At 40.5% G+C, this 17,047-nt stretch overlaps 2 protein-coding genes across 4 annotated transcripts; one reads left to right on the top strand and one right to left on the bottom strand.

The window, feature by feature from the left end:
- Positions 1-7,480: 7,480 nt before the first annotated feature.
- Positions 7,481-14,099, bottom strand: tmem216 (transmembrane protein 216). 3 transcript variants are annotated; one of them, XM_088344635.1, is made up of 6 exons: positions 13,877-14,099; positions 11,634-11,647; positions 11,446-11,561; positions 11,295-11,387; positions 10,450-10,651; positions 7,481-10,364 (listed from the first exon to the last, which is right to left on the bottom strand). In XM_088344635.1, exons 1-6 carry the CDS (start codon positions 13,940-13,942, stop codon positions 10,349-10,351), a joined length of 507 nt encoding a protein of 168 aa, XP_088200761.1. In that variant the 5' UTR covers positions 13,943-14,099; the 3' UTR covers positions 7,481-10,348. The 3 variants fall into 3 exon arrangements, with proteins under 3 accessions (XP_088200761.1, XP_088200763.1, XP_088200762.1); XM_088344637.1 differs by having other exon boundaries at positions 11,468-11,561; positions 13,877-13,929; XM_088344636.1 differs by lacking the exon at positions 13,877-14,099 and having other exon boundaries at positions 11,468-11,561; positions 11,634-12,862.
- Positions 14,100-14,178: 79 nt separating this feature from the next.
- On the top strand, positions 14,179-17,036 carry tmed9 (transmembrane p24 trafficking protein 9). Its single transcript, XM_088344633.1, has 5 exons — positions 14,179-14,369; positions 15,085-15,185; positions 15,444-15,569; positions 15,649-15,795; positions 16,332-17,036. Exons 1-5 carry the CDS (start codon positions 14,222-14,224, stop codon positions 16,479-16,481), a joined length of 672 nt encoding a protein of 223 aa, XP_088200759.1. The 5' UTR covers positions 14,179-14,221; the 3' UTR covers positions 16,482-17,036.
- The last annotated feature ends 11 nt before the right edge of the window (positions 17,037-17,047 follow it).

Here is a 17,047-nt window from a genome sequence, read left to right as displayed (position 1 = left end):
GTCATTTAGGTCAGGGTGACACAACACACTCTTCTGTTCAACAGCAGGGCCTGACAGCTTTCACTGGTTTACCCCTGCTGTATCATACAGGTGCCCTGCCCATCCTTTAGAACGCGTCTAAACATCCCACTATCCTTTCACAACACCTCTCCACTCATTCCTATCACCAACAAGAGCTCTAGCTTCCACTATATTTAAACTTCTTCTCTCCAATGCACTCATTACACCATCCATCCACATCAATTGCGGCCTTCCTCTTTGTCTTCTTCCATTTACTTCTGCTCTGTCGATCCTCTTCAACATTTGCTCCTCATCCATCCTCTCCGTGTGTCCAAAATTCAAATTCTAGGTATTTTAAATACTCCGTAACGCTCAAATCATGACCCCTTTCTTGAATTCTAAACATTTTCTGAAAATTTATGAGAAACATTTTGTTAAAAACTTTAAATATAATTATAGAAGTATTGTATTTGATGGGCAGCACGGCGGCGCGGTGGCTAACGCGTGAGCTGCACAGTTCTGAGGTCATGGGTTCAAATCCAGCAACCAACCTTTGTGTGGAGTTTGCATGTTCTCCCCGTGCTTGCGTGGGTTTCCTCCGGGCACTCCGGTTTCCTCCCACATTCCAAAAACAGGTTAATTGGCCGGTCAAAATTGTCCCTAGATGTGAATGAGCAAGCGAATTGTCTGTCCCTGTGTGCCCTGTTCAGGGTGTCCCCTGCCCACTGCCCGGAGATGGCTGGGATGGGCTCCAGCACCCCTTCGACCCTACTGAGGATAAGCGGTGCAGATAATGGATGGATGGATGGATTTGATACAATCCTGAAATGTGAACAACTTAGACTGCAGAAACAGCTCCCACATGTCAAAAATACGCAGTGATCGTTAACTTTATTTATAAGTTAAGGTAAAGACAATAAAACCATTTTCTAGGTCTCAGTTTATACGTTGGTTTCGTGCTCTGCCAATTAAAGGATGAATCATTTATTTGCACATCTGTGCCTCACCAGACTCGAACCTCACTGCAAGTCACTGCCATCATGTGCACGAGCATGTGCGCTTAAGCCTAAATTTTGCAAACCTCTAAGTACAAAATGTTTTCCCTCTTGCATGAACTTGTTGCCACACGCAGCTCACCCAGACAAGCACTAACCGTCAAGATTTGTGGATAGAGAAGAGATCTTCTCAAGAGCCCAACATCAAAACTTGCTATCAGATTGGCAGCAAATGTGTCGCCTTCGTACCCAGACCAGGTGATCGTTAACGTGGCAATGTTGAAAAAAGGAGCAAAAATAAATAAACAATAAAATACAACTAAAAAACTTGCCCACGCACGAAGGCAAACAAAAAACTTGCCCACGTACGAAGGCAAAAAAGTAAGAAAATAAGGCTATTGTCCAAGCACTCTGCTTCCCCCTGCTGTCACGTTTAGGATTTGCTTCTAAATGACAAACGTCTCAATGCAATGCAGGACACAAAAAGCTTCCTGATGGCTTGTGATGTTTTGCAGTTGACCCATGAAACCCATTCATCCATCCATCCATTATCTGCACCGCTTATCCTCAGTAAGGTCGCAGGGGTGCTGGAACCCATCCCAGCTATCTTTGGGCAGTGGGCAGGGGACACTCTGAACTGGTTGCCAGCCAGTCGCAGGGCACACAGAGACAGACAAATGACTCGCTCATTCACACCTACGGACAATTTGGACCAGGCAATTACCCTGACATGCTTTGGAATGTGGGAGGAGACCAGAGTGCCAGGAGGAAACCCACGCAAGCACGGGGGGAACATGCAAACTCCGCAGAGGAAGGATGCTAGCTGGATTTGAACCCATGACCTCAGAACTGTCCAGCGGACGCGCCAACTACTCATCTACCGTGCCGCTACCAGTGAAACCGAAAAATGGTAAATAATTTGTACATCAAAACAAACTCTCATATTGCATAAGGGGTGTATGCCATAATTCAACATTTTTGGCTGAAAGGTTAATTTTTATATGAAAAATACTCGGGACACAACCCACCTAGAAAGTATTTCAGTAAAACCAGTTTTCAGTTTAACATTTCAAAAGGACGTTGTGCAAGTTTAGAACATGTTAGTGGTACAAAAACTTTCATTCAGTAAAAAAAACATTAATTTGAATATTCAGGCAAAAATACATACCAATGTTAATTTTTAGTAAATGGTTTTAATTATGGACTCAGGTATTCATCAATGTACAGTATATATTTATGCTCTTCTGAGGTCCGTTTTATCATCAGTTACACCAGGGACTTTTTTTCCTCACTGTGCTTTTTGATTTTGTTTATTTATATCTTTCAGGACGACTTTCTGTTTTCCCTATTCTCTCACTAACATTTGTCTCTTATAGTGATTACACAGTGGATTTAGACTTACAGTGCTTATATTACTTTATTAATATTATTAATATTATTGTTGTTGTTATTGGTATTCTGCTTGCAGAGCCTGTTAAGATAAGTATAGGGGCTATAAATGTGCTACTGTTTTATTTGATTGATACTATTTTTTCTTTTTTCTTTATTAAAGCACTTGAATTTACGTTGATTATTTTAATCTACTTACAAATTACATTTATTTTTGTTGATTGGATCCTATTTGGCATTAAGATTCTGTTTAAACCAAGTTAAGTGTTTACTTTTTCCATATTTTGCTGAAAATGCAGAAGTAAATGGAAAGAGACCAAGAAGAAGGCCGCGATTGACGTGGATAGATAGTGTTACGAGTGCACTGCAGGAAAGAGGTCTAAATCTATTGGAAGCTAGAGCTCTCTTTTGTTGATGATAGGAATGAGTGGAGATGTGGTATAAAAGGATAGTGGGATGTTTGGACACGTTCTAAGGGATGGGCAGGGCACCCGTATGATGCGGCAGGGGTAAACCAGTGAAAGCTGTCGGGCCCTGCTGTTGAACAAAAGAGCGTGTTGTGTCACCTTGACCCGAGTGACATGGCCGCTTTCTGGTGTCCCATTACATCTGGAGGGACGAAAGCATGACCAACTTAGGTGCCGAGGTGCCTAACTTGTTTGGTGCAATTGGGTTGGCCATGGTCCAAAAAAATTTTGTGTGTGGGTTTTTTGCTACTTTTTCCCTTTTTTATTTTCTTTAGTTTTGTATGTGTTTGTCCTGCTGTCGGTCACCCCTCTCGAGGGATATGACTAAGGTAGATAGATTGTTGAAAATATTCCCATCCATCCATTATCAGCACCGCTTACCCTCAGTAGGGTCGCGGGGGTGCTGGAACCCATCCCAGCTATCTTCGGGCAGTGGGCAGGGGACAACCTTAACTGGTTGCCAGCTAGTCGCAGGGCACACAGGGAATTAACGATTCGCTCGCTGATTCACACCTTGGGACAATTTGGAGCGGCCAATCAACCTGCATGTTTTTGGGATGTGGGAGGAAACCTGAGTGCTCGGAGGAAACCCACGCAAGTAAGGGGAGGACATGCAAACTCCACACAGGAGGTTTGATCTCACGACCTCAGAACTGTGCTGCACACGCGCTAACCACTGCCCTGCCGTGCTGAAAACATTCCTGTACCCACAAAAATATTTTATATAGTTGGTGCTATATTTTACTAGTTATTTCGTTGTTGTTGTTGTGTTATGTACAGCCCTTTAAGACTTTTTGTGATAAAGGGCTAGACAAATAAATATGACTTGACTTGACTATTAGCGATGGGCTTCTCAAATACTTGAAGCATTTGCCAAGTATTTTAGATGAGTGGTTCATGAACCGCGAGTCGAGGAGTGTGTTGATGACATAAGCAGTAACGTATAAAGGCACGCGAAGCTGGTGTACTACGTGACTGATTCAGGAAAGGATCCGCTAGCTTCGATTGTGGTTTGACATAAAAGCGTCAACGCCCGCAGATTTACAGGTTCTGTTTCAGTACGGAGAATAATAGAAATATGCACTTCCAATTCTTTACAAACTTGCTATCACACATCTATGCTTCTTTTTTTGGGGGGGGCAAAAATTCTCTGCAAAAAAAAAAGAAGAAATCGCCTGGGTTCAAAACTTTTGGAAAGAAATATTGTTTTTAAATAAAAATGAGGAAGAATTTTCTTTTACCTCCTTTTTTCACTTGTTGCATATGCATACCTGTCAACTGGTACGTTTTTGCCGTACAAAGTACATTTATTTTGCATTTTAAGACGTGTATAAGAAAATCTGTACGGAAAAACGCAAATTTGTCATTTATGGGTACCATTCGACTATCACGAAACGGCAAATCAATCAAGTCAAATGAGTTCGCCGCGGTAGCCTCTATCTCGGTATCGTTTTTTTCGTTGCAAATGGAGCGAGTGGTTTGATGCTTCTGTGCGCATGCGTCTTCCGCCTGGGGATTTCCCATCATGCATCGTTCCGTGGTAGTTGTCTAGTGAAAGGAAGTCTGTCTCTTTTTAAAGAACCGGCTTTTTCGGCTCAACTCATTAAAGAGAGCCGTCTCTCAAATGCTCATTTGCTTTGATGCATTTAATTACGAATTATTATGTTGTATAAAGAAGAAAAAAAGGAAGTATAAAAGGAGAAAATTAAAAAAGACAGGTTTGTGGTTATCCCTTTAATCAGTATATTACCAACAATAATTTGCAGAAAATGAATTAATAATTTGAATAAGAAAATTCTGCTTGATTATATTTGTATGTATTTTTTCCTTCTACAGTGAACCTCCAAGCTACTTAATTTTTGAACATTTTTTTATAATAAACCTCATTAATGTCGAGCAACTCATTATCTCACAACAAAATGTTAATTAACAATATATATGATATAAAGAAAAACATGTACAATATAACATGTTAAACTACATAAATAAACACGTATGAAAAAATAAATATGGTGTAAGACTATTTTGTATTTTGTAAGGCAAAATATGACGGTTTGTAAGGGCGTGGAGGTTGACAGGTATGCATATGCACAAAGTAACACAAAACAATTCGTTATGCTCTTACTCTCTTAATTCACCCTTCAAGTCAAGTGGCATTTATTTGTATAACCATCACAAAATGTCTCAAAGCACAAGCCACAATTATACAATCCCCTGATCTGAAACCGACATGCAGGCAAAAAAACTCAAAACCTCAACATGAGGAAAATGGGAAGCCTTGAGAGGGGGCTTCACAGGTGGAAATCCCCCTTCCAGGATGACCAGGATGCAATAGATGTTGCATTGTTTCCCATCTCACCTGGCTGGTCGATGCAGATGTTGACATGCTTCAGGTCTAGGTGATGGTCCGCTGACTCATCTCGTTACGTCCTTCTCCCTCATTCCACCAACAACCAGGCAGCCGGAAAATATATATTTTTAGATTCGGAGTGTATTTTACACAAGCATGTTGTATATTTTTTATGTCCACATGATGACGTAGTCGAGGTATTGAATCATCTTGAAGCCCTGAAGCATATGTGGAGCATTTCCCTTACTGCTTCATAGAGGTTCATTTTGCCATCACTAGTTTTTTTTTTTTTTTAATAAAAATTAAAAACTTATAGGTCAGATTTGCTTTTTTTTATATACTGTATAGTGGAATCCCTACCTCAGGTTGCAACCATGTTTGTCTGTCAACCTGCTGTTACGCTGTGCTTTGCAGACATGGGACCAAGTCACACATGTGCAAGTCTCAAGTAAGTCTCAAGTCTTCACCTTCAAGTCCCAAGTAAGTCCCAAGTATTTTTTTCTTGGGCAAGTCATGTCACAAGTCAAGTCCCGAGTCTTAGATTGCCAAGTCCAAGTCAAGTCACAAGTCATAAAAACAGCGACTCGAGTCGACTCGAGTCCAAGTCACTAAGTCTCAAGTCCCCATGTCTGGTGCTTTGTGCCACTGGATTTCGTTTGCTTCAAGAAATACATTTTTCGTTTAACATTTTACATTTACTGTTGGTAGTATACGAAATTAAGTATGGACTTGCCCCTTTATATATTTCAGATTTAATTTCCCCCTATGCTCCTGCTCGGAGCCTTCGCTCAGAAAATTCTGGTCTACCAGTGATCCCAAGAGCCAGGAGGAAATCAGCAGGTTCGAGAGCGTTCTCCATTCAGGCCCAGGTGCTGTGGAATGTTCTGTCCTCTGAGATTCGATCTGCAACCTCAGTGGAAGTGTGAAAATCTAGGCTTAAAACACACTTAGATGCACTAGCTTATGAACGATGTTGACCTCAGGAAGCTGTCAACCGGACATTCTGTTACTACATCTATTTCATGCTGATGATGTCTGTGTAGTCTGTAAAGCCCTTTAAAACTTCTTGTGATTAAGGGCTATACAAATAAACAGGACTTGACATTTCGCAGTAACAAAAACAGTTATTCTTAAACATGGGTACAAACTGCAGTAGTCTTTCTTGAAAGCATAAGGTTGTTCTCATCAAACTATTCTTGATAAGTGTCTGGATAAGACTTCACTGTTTGTAAGGGGCTGTGGCTCAGGAGGAAGTATGGGTAAAAAATTTGGCAGCTATTTTTTTTTTAATTTAGGGTTATTCTTAATGGTAGGGTGCGTAGTTTGAGGTGCCCTTTAAATGTTTAAAATAAAATATTTCTCTGTTTAGTATGTGTTTACAATGGCCCACTGAGTTCAAAAAGCCTTTATATATTTTTTTCGCCACACCTATACAAATAAATCTTACTTTTATCAATGGTGTTCTGGCCAAGGATCACATTAGGCTGGAGCTGAGGAGGCTGAGGGATAGGGTGAGGAAATTTTTTCGCCCGTGCTCGAGGTTTCTTTTATTGTAGGATCAAAATCGTGAAAGAAAAAGTCTGTTTCAAAAACGGTCCAAATGCCCACCCAAACCCCCAAAAATAGTTTTTTTTTAATTTTTTTTGAGCGCATCTCATTGAGACATGAATGCGCACGCGCCATACAAGCACATCAGACAGGAGAGAGAAAGAAAAGACTCAATGTAGGATTGTGGCAGCTGACTGTGTTTTGGGTGGGTTTCAACTGAGGATAAAAACTCCAATCTTCTCAAGGTTTGTTCATTTTGCTCATGCTGGGGTTTTTAATTTTTTTCCTTGCCCTCATGTAGGTTTTAGATCAGGAGATGGTGTCATGATAGTCTGTGGTTTGCAATCATCTGTGGTCTGTGCATCCCTTTGAGACTCCCTGTGATCAAGGGCTATACAAATAAATATGACTTGACTTGTTTGACTTGACAGAGGCTGCAATGAGGATTTCAGCCAGAAGATGGCGTCATCAAGTAGAATATTTTGAAGTTGCGAACACCACCTTTAAATGTATTTTATTTTTTTTTTTTAGACGTTAAACTTTGTATATAGTAAAATAATAAAATAGATTTGTCGGTGAAACACCTTTCTTACACCCTTAGTTTAACATTTTTTTCATAGTTAATAAGGAAAATAATGCATGCGTTTAAATTGGACAATTTCCAGCAGCACACAAGACACGGTCTTACAACAAACTACAGAAAACACATTGATGAGAAAATAGCAACTGGAAAGCTTGTCAGGTATTTATTTAAAAAAAGGAGAAAGAAAAACATTAAACATTGAATTAAAAAAAAAAAAAGCAAAGCTTTTAGTTGTCAGATCAGGGGATGTTGTGATGGTGGTCTGTGAAATGCCATCTATTAACAATAATGATTTGAATAATGACCAAAATTCATGAACTATTGTATAATCGTGTATTTTAAAAAACACTCACAGGTAAGAAATATATACATTTATTTTACATAACAATATACTTACTTGCAGGGAGCTGACATGATTCTCTTCAATCTTTTTGCTAAGGGTACCCTAAAAACCCAAAACCTAGTGAAAGACTGGGCCAGAACCATCTGAAGAAATATAATGCAGTTTTGCTTGTTTTAGTCGCTGTAGTTTGTATTATTACGTGTGCGTTGTACCACGGGTTTTTGGATGCACTATACAAAACAGCGTCATCTAGTGATCAAATATTAGTGTCCCTTTTAATTGTTTTAACTGTTTTAAAATGTAGACCTTACTTACATAAAAAGGAGCCTCACCTAATGGGAGCTGACATAATTGTCATTTTGCTGCTAGAAGTAGCCAAAAACCTCAAAAAGGACTTTGAGTCTCTGTAGTTTGTATTCTTTCGGTTGCATTTGACTACACAATAAAGTAACATCTAGTGATTAAATATTACAGAAACCTCAATTGCATTTTGACCTGGGATGACTGACAACATTCTGATCATAAGCAGGGGTTGGCAAACTACAGCGATGCTAAGAGAAGCATAAATAAAGAGCTGATTTATGTCAAAAATGACCTGCAGTTTTAAATATGTCCACTGGACTCCAAACCACCCACTGTAGTTGTAAATGCTGACTACCATTTATCAACCAGAGAATATATCAGAAAACCCCAGTTGCGACATTCCATCCATCCATTATCTGCACCGCTTATCCTCAATAGGGTCACGGGGGTGCTGGAGCTCATCCAAGTCATCTTCAGGCAGTGGTCATGCGACACCCTGAACTGGTTGCCAGCAAGGCACACAGAGAAAGACAACTCACTCGGGAAGAACATGCAAACTCCGCACGGGGAGGCTGCGGTAGCTAGACTTGAACCCTGAACCTCTGCACCATGGGGCTGCTACCATTGCAATGTTATTTTATTTAAAACAGAACTCGCAGTTTAGGGCCTGGTCCTGAATGTCGACAAAACTAAAGAGATCATTGTCGACTTTAGGAAAAACCAGCCCAACCATGCCCCACTTTGCATCAACAACAAGGCTGTGGAGGTTGTCAGCAGTATCAAGTTCCTAGGGGTGCACATTACAAACAAACTCACCTGGTCCGTGAACACTGCATCACTGGTTAAGAGGGCACAGCAGCGCCTGTACTTCCTGCGGAGGATGAGGAGAGCCCACCTGCCCCCACCCTCCCTCATTACATTCTACAGGGGCACCATAGAGAGTATCCTGACCAGCTGTATCTCTGTGTGGTGTGGAGGCTGCAGCGCTACCGACTGGGGTAGTGTGAGGAGGGTAACGAGGACAGCAGAGAAAATAATCGGGACTACACTTCCCTCCATTCAGGACATTGGCCAGAAGCACTGCCTATCCCATGCTAAAAACATTACCGGGGACCCCTCTCACCCCCATCATGGACTGTTCACTCTGCTAGCCTCTGGGAAGAGGTACTGCAGTGTGCGGTGCAGGACCACCAGGCTCCGCAATAGTCTAGTCCCCCTGGCCATTAGACTGTTAAATGGTCAATCTAACATATAGTTAACTTAAATCTAAACGGCTGCTAATCTGACTTTTGCACTACTGGCAGTTTTTTTTTATAGCTTGCCACTCCTTGCACATTGCTCTCTGCACTATTGTAATTACAGCGTTATTGTTACAGTGTTAATGTTACTGTGTACCTGACTTGTTAACCTGACTGCCCATTTTGCGCATCTGGTTAGCTACTCTTCTTGCACTATCGGAACTATGGTAAAATACTATACGTAGCCAAAATACAATACAACATTATTTATATCTGTACATTCAAGGAAACTGTGGGGGTCAGATGCATCGACATTTCGTTCTGTATACACGTGTACTAGAATGACAATAAAGTAGATCTGAATCTGAATCTGATACGATTGCACTCACCTTGATTTCTTATTGCGCTCATTCAATAAATGCCAAAATGTCACTGTACTTTTTTTTAATTAGTTTTATTAATCAAGATATGAAATTTCCCGCCATAAGACACTTCTGAAGTAGCCCTTTAACGTTCCGTTTTTCAATGCGAATTATCAAATGAATTGCTTAAGAAGGGAGATACAATTCTGCTATTACTTTTGATTAAAGTTTTTGCTTGTAAATGAAAATATTAGTATATATTGAGTGTTTCAAAACCAATTGCATGAAATAGTTTATTTAGAAACAAATAGACGGTAAAACATTACTTGTGCCGGAAAATGATTGGCATATGTTATCTTCTGTGAACTGCGCCTGGTTGGCAACCAGTTCAGGGTGTCCCGTGCCCACTGCCCGAAGACAGCTGGGATGGGCTCCAGCACCCCCGCGACCCAACTGAGGATAAGCGGTGCAGATAATGGATGGATGGATGTTATGTTTATTTCTCATGTGTTGCCGAAGTATAAGATTACAAACTCTCTATTGGCAAATACCAAAAATTAAATATATCAATCTGCTTTTTTCCCCCCTCGCAATTTTTATTAAACCTAACACGGCCTGTGGCTCATAAAGTTTGCCCACCCCTGATAATAAGGGGCATAGTAACTGTGAAATAAGACTGACTCCGACGGTAATCATTGCATATAAAAGTCCAAATGTAAGAAAATAATTTACAAAAAATAATGCTGAAGAGGAAATGATGCTCATGTTTTTCAGTAAACTTTGGACCTGCAAAAAGAGAACATAAAAACATTGAATGGAATGGTGACCCCTCTTTTTGAAGGTTGGCGGGTGAAGGGCGCCCGTGGCTTACCTGGCGAAAGCAGATAAGGCAAGAACGCTGAGCAGGAACTGGATGCCATAGAACACCAGTAGAACTATGCACAGCAGGAACTCCAGCCGTAGAACCAAACTTTGCAGCAGCATGAAGTACACGCACAACGTCACGCACGGCAAAAGCAGAAAAAGAGACATCGCCGTGGTCACAGCGTGCTCGCACAGGTTTCCCTTCCATCCTATCACACAAACACACGCGAGTGTACCCATTTCGATCGTTTTCATCCAAACAACAAGTCTGTGTTTGAAGGACCCTTTTTGGAAAAGGCTGCTATCATATCTAAGACCACGCCCATAGAGGCATGATCCGGTCAAGCGTCCATGGTCCATATAAAAAGAGGAACTGATCGATTGTTGGCGCTCTTTTTTCTATTGCCTCGCATGTAGCCGCAAGGCGCGGCCGTGCGTGCCTGCTCTGCGGGCTTGAACTCAGCACGTGGGCCACACGTTGAAACCAGATAGAGCACGAGGCCAAATCTCTCCGCAAAAAAAAGTAAGAGGATTCAAATGTTTGCTGGTCCTTGGAATGAGCATTTTTTTGTGTACAAGGGAATCTCCCCAAATCAACTACAATTCTAGCGGAAACTTTCATTTTGTGCTACTTTCAGCGGTCGATAAAGCCAAAGCGCTTTACAATGTGCTTCTCACTTTTCTCTTTTACACACCAACTAACTTATAGCAGCGTCAGCCATGATAGGCAACAACCTGCTAACAGGGAATCGAACTTGGGACCTCTAAGAATAATCAGTTTCAATCCTAACAATTTTCATATTTAAAGCTAGGAAGACCTCACTGTGGAATGAATACGTCCCAAGCACCCACCATAAAAGATCCGCAGAATCTCCAGCCCGAGAAAGAGAAAGAGCAGTGCCACGTCCAGGATCAGATTACTTGTTGGGTAGGGCAGCAACAGGCCTGTTAAGAAGATGCAGGTGAATATCTTTAAAGAACGCTTGTAGCCCTTAAAAATGACCTGTGCGGGCAGGACGAACGACCTTTATAGATGAACATGAGTATGCTGGACAGGAAGAAGGCAGCAAAGTACCAACTATTAAGATACAAAAGCACCTGCAGGGGGGTCGACGACAGCTGGGGGTACACGTCAAGGTCAGGAGCTCTCAGAAACGGACACTTACCACCACAACCTCACACAAAGGATACAATCGGTTGGCCACCTGTCGAAAATGACATAGTTGTCAAAACTGCCAAATCTTTTCACCTCTTCTTTATATTTTTGGAAATGATTAAAACTTGGAATAGTTTTCCCTTTTCATCTTTTTCCAATACTCTCTCGTCCAAACAGACTTCAAAACAAAGATGATTTGCAAAGAGGCATAGAGAAATTTTATTTTCATAAAATTGGCAAAGCAGGCACAAAACATATTTCAAACAACACAAAAAAAGGAAACTACAATATTCCAACGAGATTGTTTGAGGAGCAAAGAGCCTAAAGGCGGGGTGCGTTCAGCTTAAGGCAAGTAAAATTCAATACATTTTCAAATCAAATTCAAGACAATGTCCACAAAAAAAATGAAGCAAAAAAAAAAACAACACCATAAGATTTAGAGGCAATTTTTAACACATTTTTATTTTTAAAAAAAATGTAAATCATATTTTGGTCCAGTTGAAAACTTTCTGTCTGGAAAAACTTAGCACTCTCCAAAATTTTAGACACTGAAAACAATAAATGAAAGGGATGTTTACAGCACATAATGGATCCTCAGTTAAAACTGTCCTATCACGAATAATGCTTCTGCCTGATGAAGAATATTTTTATTATGATGCTTGACAAATGACTTTTTTAAATAAATATTTTTAGTCTAAACAAATATAAATCTTATTAAAGCGTTCAATTTTTTAAGACTTTCAAATATTGGATTCAAGACATTTTATTCCCGATTAATGCCTTATTCCTAGAAGAGTGAATTTAATGATTTTTAAGATGTTTTAAGGATCCGCTGCTAGGGTGCGTATTTTGTCAATTCTTGCCTTCTATGTTCATTTACTATTTGGAAATGTCGCAAGTGTATTTCGTTGTATCTCCATCTGAAGAGTTTTCTTGTTTTTCTTTCCCTAACGCACAAAACTGCAATATAATTGTGGCTCATAATATCTATGTGTCACAATTCCTTGGATCAAAGTATTTTGAATGCATTTGACTTGGTTAGTTAAACATTAATATAATATATTTAGTACTAGGTTTACAAAAAAGTCGCAGACAGCAACAATATGCAAGGACGTGAAACAGGAGTCTTCAATGAGACACTGTAAAATATTTGACTACTATATGTATTATGTAATGCAACCCAAAACAAATGCTACAAAGCACAAGGAAGAATACAAAATACGGAGACTCAAAGTGACCATTTCAATAATATTTTTTTTCCCGAGCCTTTTTTTTTCAGTTCCTTCGAAGTGAGCCTCTTGTAACTTAAAATATATACAAATTTCCTCACCTAAGAGTATTTGGGGGGAAAAAAGACACCTCTACATAATAGCGTGATCCCAAGAGCCAAGAAGAGATCCGCAGGATCGAGAGCGTTCTCCATTCGGGCCCCGTTGCTGTGGAATGACCTTCCCTCTGATAGTCTATCTGCAACCTCAGTGGAACTGTTTGAATCTAAGCTTAAAACACACTTCTACTCTATAACATATGATTGACCTATATTTAACGTTGACAATATCTGTGTATTGTTTGTTATCGCAACATCTGTTGCAATAAGCTGTGGTTTGTGCAGCCCTTTGAGACTCCTCATTATTAAGGTCTATACTAGTAAACATTACAAATCCATATTGTTTTTTTTTTTAATCAAGGAAACATGTAATACACAAAGTCCATTTGAGAACTTCACTGATTAGGGGAAGAAATGTATTATCTAACATGGCCATTGGTGATTGATAGTAAATCGTTCCTCTTTTAACAGGTTGAGTATACCTTTTGGTCTTTGAAGGTTACGTTTTCTAACTATTATTTTAATATCAAAAGGTTTACTTTTTTTTCTGTTTTGACTACGTCACTCGTTTTCGTGAAATAGAAATGTATATATTTTGTATGCAAATTGTTTTTAAGTGACTTGTTTAATGAAACGCATCTCGGGGTTTCTACGTATCCAGTACGTAATCTGACTTTAAACTTTCGAGGTAGAACATATATAAGGCTCTCAGTTGTGCAGTGTTCCCTCGTTTTGTAAATTATACACTATTTGAACAAAAACTGATATTAAGCGAACTAAGTTCACCGCCACCCGCGATATTTAGGGTGTATCCTTTACGATTAAGCTTTTCTCCTCCGTTTTTTTAATAGATGCAAACGCATCGGGTAAAAGCGCTTCAAATTAAAACAAATGTTTGACGATTCCACCTCCTAAATACATATCAATAATTGCAGACTTAGTTGCTCTTACCCGGCGCCATTTCTTGTTACCTTGGTGACAGCTTGGCGGAAGTGATACTAACTCGCTTGACGACATAGCTGGCCATCTTTTATTTTGCTGTCCTCTATTGTAGAAAATGAGTACTACTTGGTAATTTTTACCATTTTGTATAATCTTCTCTCGATATAAATGTATCTACTTCTGAGATTATTTGCATTTTTTTTCTTGTTACGTGGAATATTCTTAAGATTCAACAAAAAATACATATAAATGGGAAAATCCTCAAGTCGCTGATTGGCCTGGTCTCGTCTTTGATGGTTGACGTGGCACACTTTTAGCTGCGCAGCCGCAGTAGCGCGCTATCCTGGCAGGAAGATGGCGTCCGTCAGGATATGCTCGGCTCTGTTGACATTTTTCTTTCTCAACGTGTTAAATGGCTTCGTTAGTGCCCTGTACTTTCACATCGGAGAAACCGAAAAGAAGTGTTTCATAGAAGAAATCCCGGATGAGACAATGATTATCGGTGAGCGCCTTGGCCACACGGAGAAGCGGCCTTGCCCATGCTAACCGCTAGTTTGCAGAAGTTAAAGATTCGTTCACGTCACAGTTTCCCCCCTCCCGCAGTTCTTGCAGTAATATGATTCAAAAATCTAATCTCACACATTTTTTTAAAATTTAACGAGACTTTATTTCTTAATTATTAAAACATATACTTTGAGTTGCGTATCTTTGCTTGTCCTGATTAAAGCATATAGTAATTTCGTGGCTGAATAAAATGTTTTAATTTTCATGAAAATCAACGTGGTGAAACATTGTATGCAACGAGATTAGGCATGGCAATGTAAGAAGGTCTTTAGAGAGAAAACGAGGACGTGTTACTCTCAGTGTAATTGGGCCATTATTTACTAAGTGGTGCTTAGAGATCGGCCTAAGTTGTAGTAATCATGGAATGAATGAATAGTGCATCGTAACAATAGTGCAATGAAAAGTAGTGCAATGACATTTAGCAGCAAATAAATAGCAAGTTATATTTTCACTGATTAGTGCACTTGTTAAGGGTGGTGATGGCCCTGGGAAAAAACCTGTCTCTGAGCCCGTTTTTGTCCTTTTCCCTGTATTACCATAGCGACGCTGCGGTGCAGCAAATGGATGGCACTTGTACCTAATGATTGTTTGTGGCAGTGACAAAAAGAAAAATAAACATCTTCCTGCACCATTTAACTTTCTATCGTTTGTAGGTAACTATCGGACTCAGATGTACGACAAACAGAAAGAAGAATATCTGCCGGCCACGCAGGGGCTAGGCATGTTTGTGGAAGTCAAAGACCCCGATGAAAAGGTTTGCAATTTAAACTGAAATGAATAACATGGAGCTGGAGCTAATAATAAACTTATAATGTAGTTTTGTTGTTTTGGGTCCAAATAAGAAGTCTTGTCAAACCTATGAAAACATGCTGCATTTGACTAGAAATGAATTTGAAAATTTTGAGTTCAAGTAAAATGCTGAAGCCAAAATTCATATGCAACAACTTTTCTCACAAAGGTTGAATCGGCCCGTGTCATAACCTCCCATTTTGTCTTCTTGTGCTGTCTTCAGGTGATCCTGTCTCGTCAGTACGGGTCCGAGGGAAGGTTCACCTTTACATCTCACACCCCAGGAGAGCATCAGATCTGCCTGCACTCAAATTCATCAAAGTTCTCCCTCTTTGCTGGAGGCATGCTGGTGAGGATGTGCAGGGTGATACATCCACGCACGTTGCCCACCGATTTTCTCTGACCCATTGTTTGCCACTTGCCTGCAGAGGGTTCACCTGGACATCCAGGTGGGCGAGCACGCCAACAACTACGCTGAAATCGCAGCCAAAGACAAACTGTCAGAACTACAGCTTCGTGTCAGACAGCTGGTGGAACAGGTGGACCAGATCCAGAAGGAGCAGAACTACCAGAGGGTCAGTGGAGATAAGAGCTCGTGTTTCAGAGTGTATAAGTTGCAGCATTTACTTTTCGAGGGAGCAAAGGCCCGTATTGTGTATTCGAGGGTTTCGCCTTTTGTACGTTACCAGAGTCCAATCTGGCAGAGCTCGGTAGCCTAGATGGTAGGGCGCCCGCTCCGAGACTGGGAGGTCGCTGGTTCAAGCCTCGGCGGAGTCATACCTAAGACTTACAACGTTGGTACTCATTGCCTCCCTGCTTGGCGCTCGGCATTAAGGGTTGGAATTGGGGACTCCCAACACAGCAGTTGGGTCTAAAATGGCGGCGCCCTGTTTGGCTGCGGCTGCATCGGCTCGTTACAGTTTAACTGTACGGGTCAGGTGTATTGACATTTCGTTCTGTGTGCATGGTTACAAAGAATAATAATAAAAGTAAATTCTATTTAAAAAAGTGAAGCTAGCTGTAACAGTTAAATAGCGTCACAGGAGATTGCCCGCTGGTATAATCATAAGTTCTCGTGTATAGTAATGCTTTTTCCTCATGTTCCCTGTAGTACAGAGAGGAGCGATTCCGCCAGACCAGTGAGAGCACCAACCAGCGTGTCCTGTGGTGGTCCATCGTTCAAACTCTCATCCTGGTGGCCATTGGCATCTGGCAGATGAGGCACCTCAAAGGCTTCTTCGAGGCCAAGAAGCTGGTCTAAACATATTTCAAGAAATGCAGCATGGCACCGAGGTGTGATGCACTTAAGTTCCTCGAGGCCATTAATAATATTTATGATTTCCCTACGGATGGAAATGTTTGACTGGTGGGCCCAACATGTGTTTTGATGAGAAATCAAACTGGCGTCTGGAAGATATTGTGGCCGATTGTCGATGTTGCATCGCCTATGATCGCTGCAATTTTCCTTGGTGGTAGAAATCGCCCCCTAAAAAATATTTCTCTGTCTACTAGGTAACAGTCCAAAGTGAAGAGAACAAGTTACTGCATCCGGTGTGAATGTAAACTTTTTGCTGAAGTTAAATTCAGCATTGTATGACACTGTCGTGTTGCTTTGTGGGTAGTTGTGTCAACATTGAATTGACAAAAAACTCAAAGGGTTTTTTGGGAGGGGGGGAACATTTACATTTTTTTAGGCCAAATTAGTGAAAAGGTTTATCCAATTTGCTCTTTAAGAGAAAAACATTTTTTATGCTTCAGGTTTGATACTAAATGTAATAGTTCAAAATATGTCAAAATAAACGTTGCTGTATATCTTTTCTGACTACC

This window comes from Urocampus carinirostris, chromosome 9, assembly GCF_059441175.1.
Source record: "Urocampus carinirostris isolate Australia breed hairy pipefish chromosome 9, RoL_Ucar_1.0, whole genome shotgun sequence".
Classification (NCBI taxonomy): Eukaryota; Metazoa; Chordata; class Actinopteri; order Syngnathiformes; family Syngnathidae; genus Urocampus; species Urocampus carinirostris.
Note: the sequence above shows the minus strand (reverse complement) of the source record. Positions and strands in the feature narration are given on the sequence as shown.

Bases quoted from the DNA above. Each gene is read 5' to 3' on its own strand.
- tmem216 (XM_088344635.1), bottom strand. From the start codon at position 13,942: ATGTCGTCAAGCGAGTTAGTATCACTTCCGCCAAGCTGTCACCAAGGT. The intron at 11,388-11,445 runs GTCATTTTTAAG...TCTTCTTAACAG, and splicing joins CGTTCGTCCTGCCCGCACAG to GCCTGTTGCTGCCCTACCCA. The intron at 10,652-11,294 runs GTGGGTGCTTGG...TTTGTGTGATAG, and splicing joins GATTCTGCGGATCTTTTATG to GATGGAAGGGAAACCTGTGC.
- tmed9 (XM_088344633.1), top strand. From the start codon at position 14,222: ATGGCGTCCGTCAGGATATGCTCGGCTCTGTTGACATTTTTCTTTCTC. The intron at 14,370-15,084 runs GTGAGCGCCTTG...TATCGTTTGTAG, and splicing joins GGATGAGACAATGATTATCG to GTAACTATCGGACTCAGATG. The intron at 15,570-15,648 runs GTGAGGATGTGC...ACTTGCCTGCAG, and splicing joins TCTTTGCTGGAGGCATGCTG to AGGGTTCACCTGGACATCCA.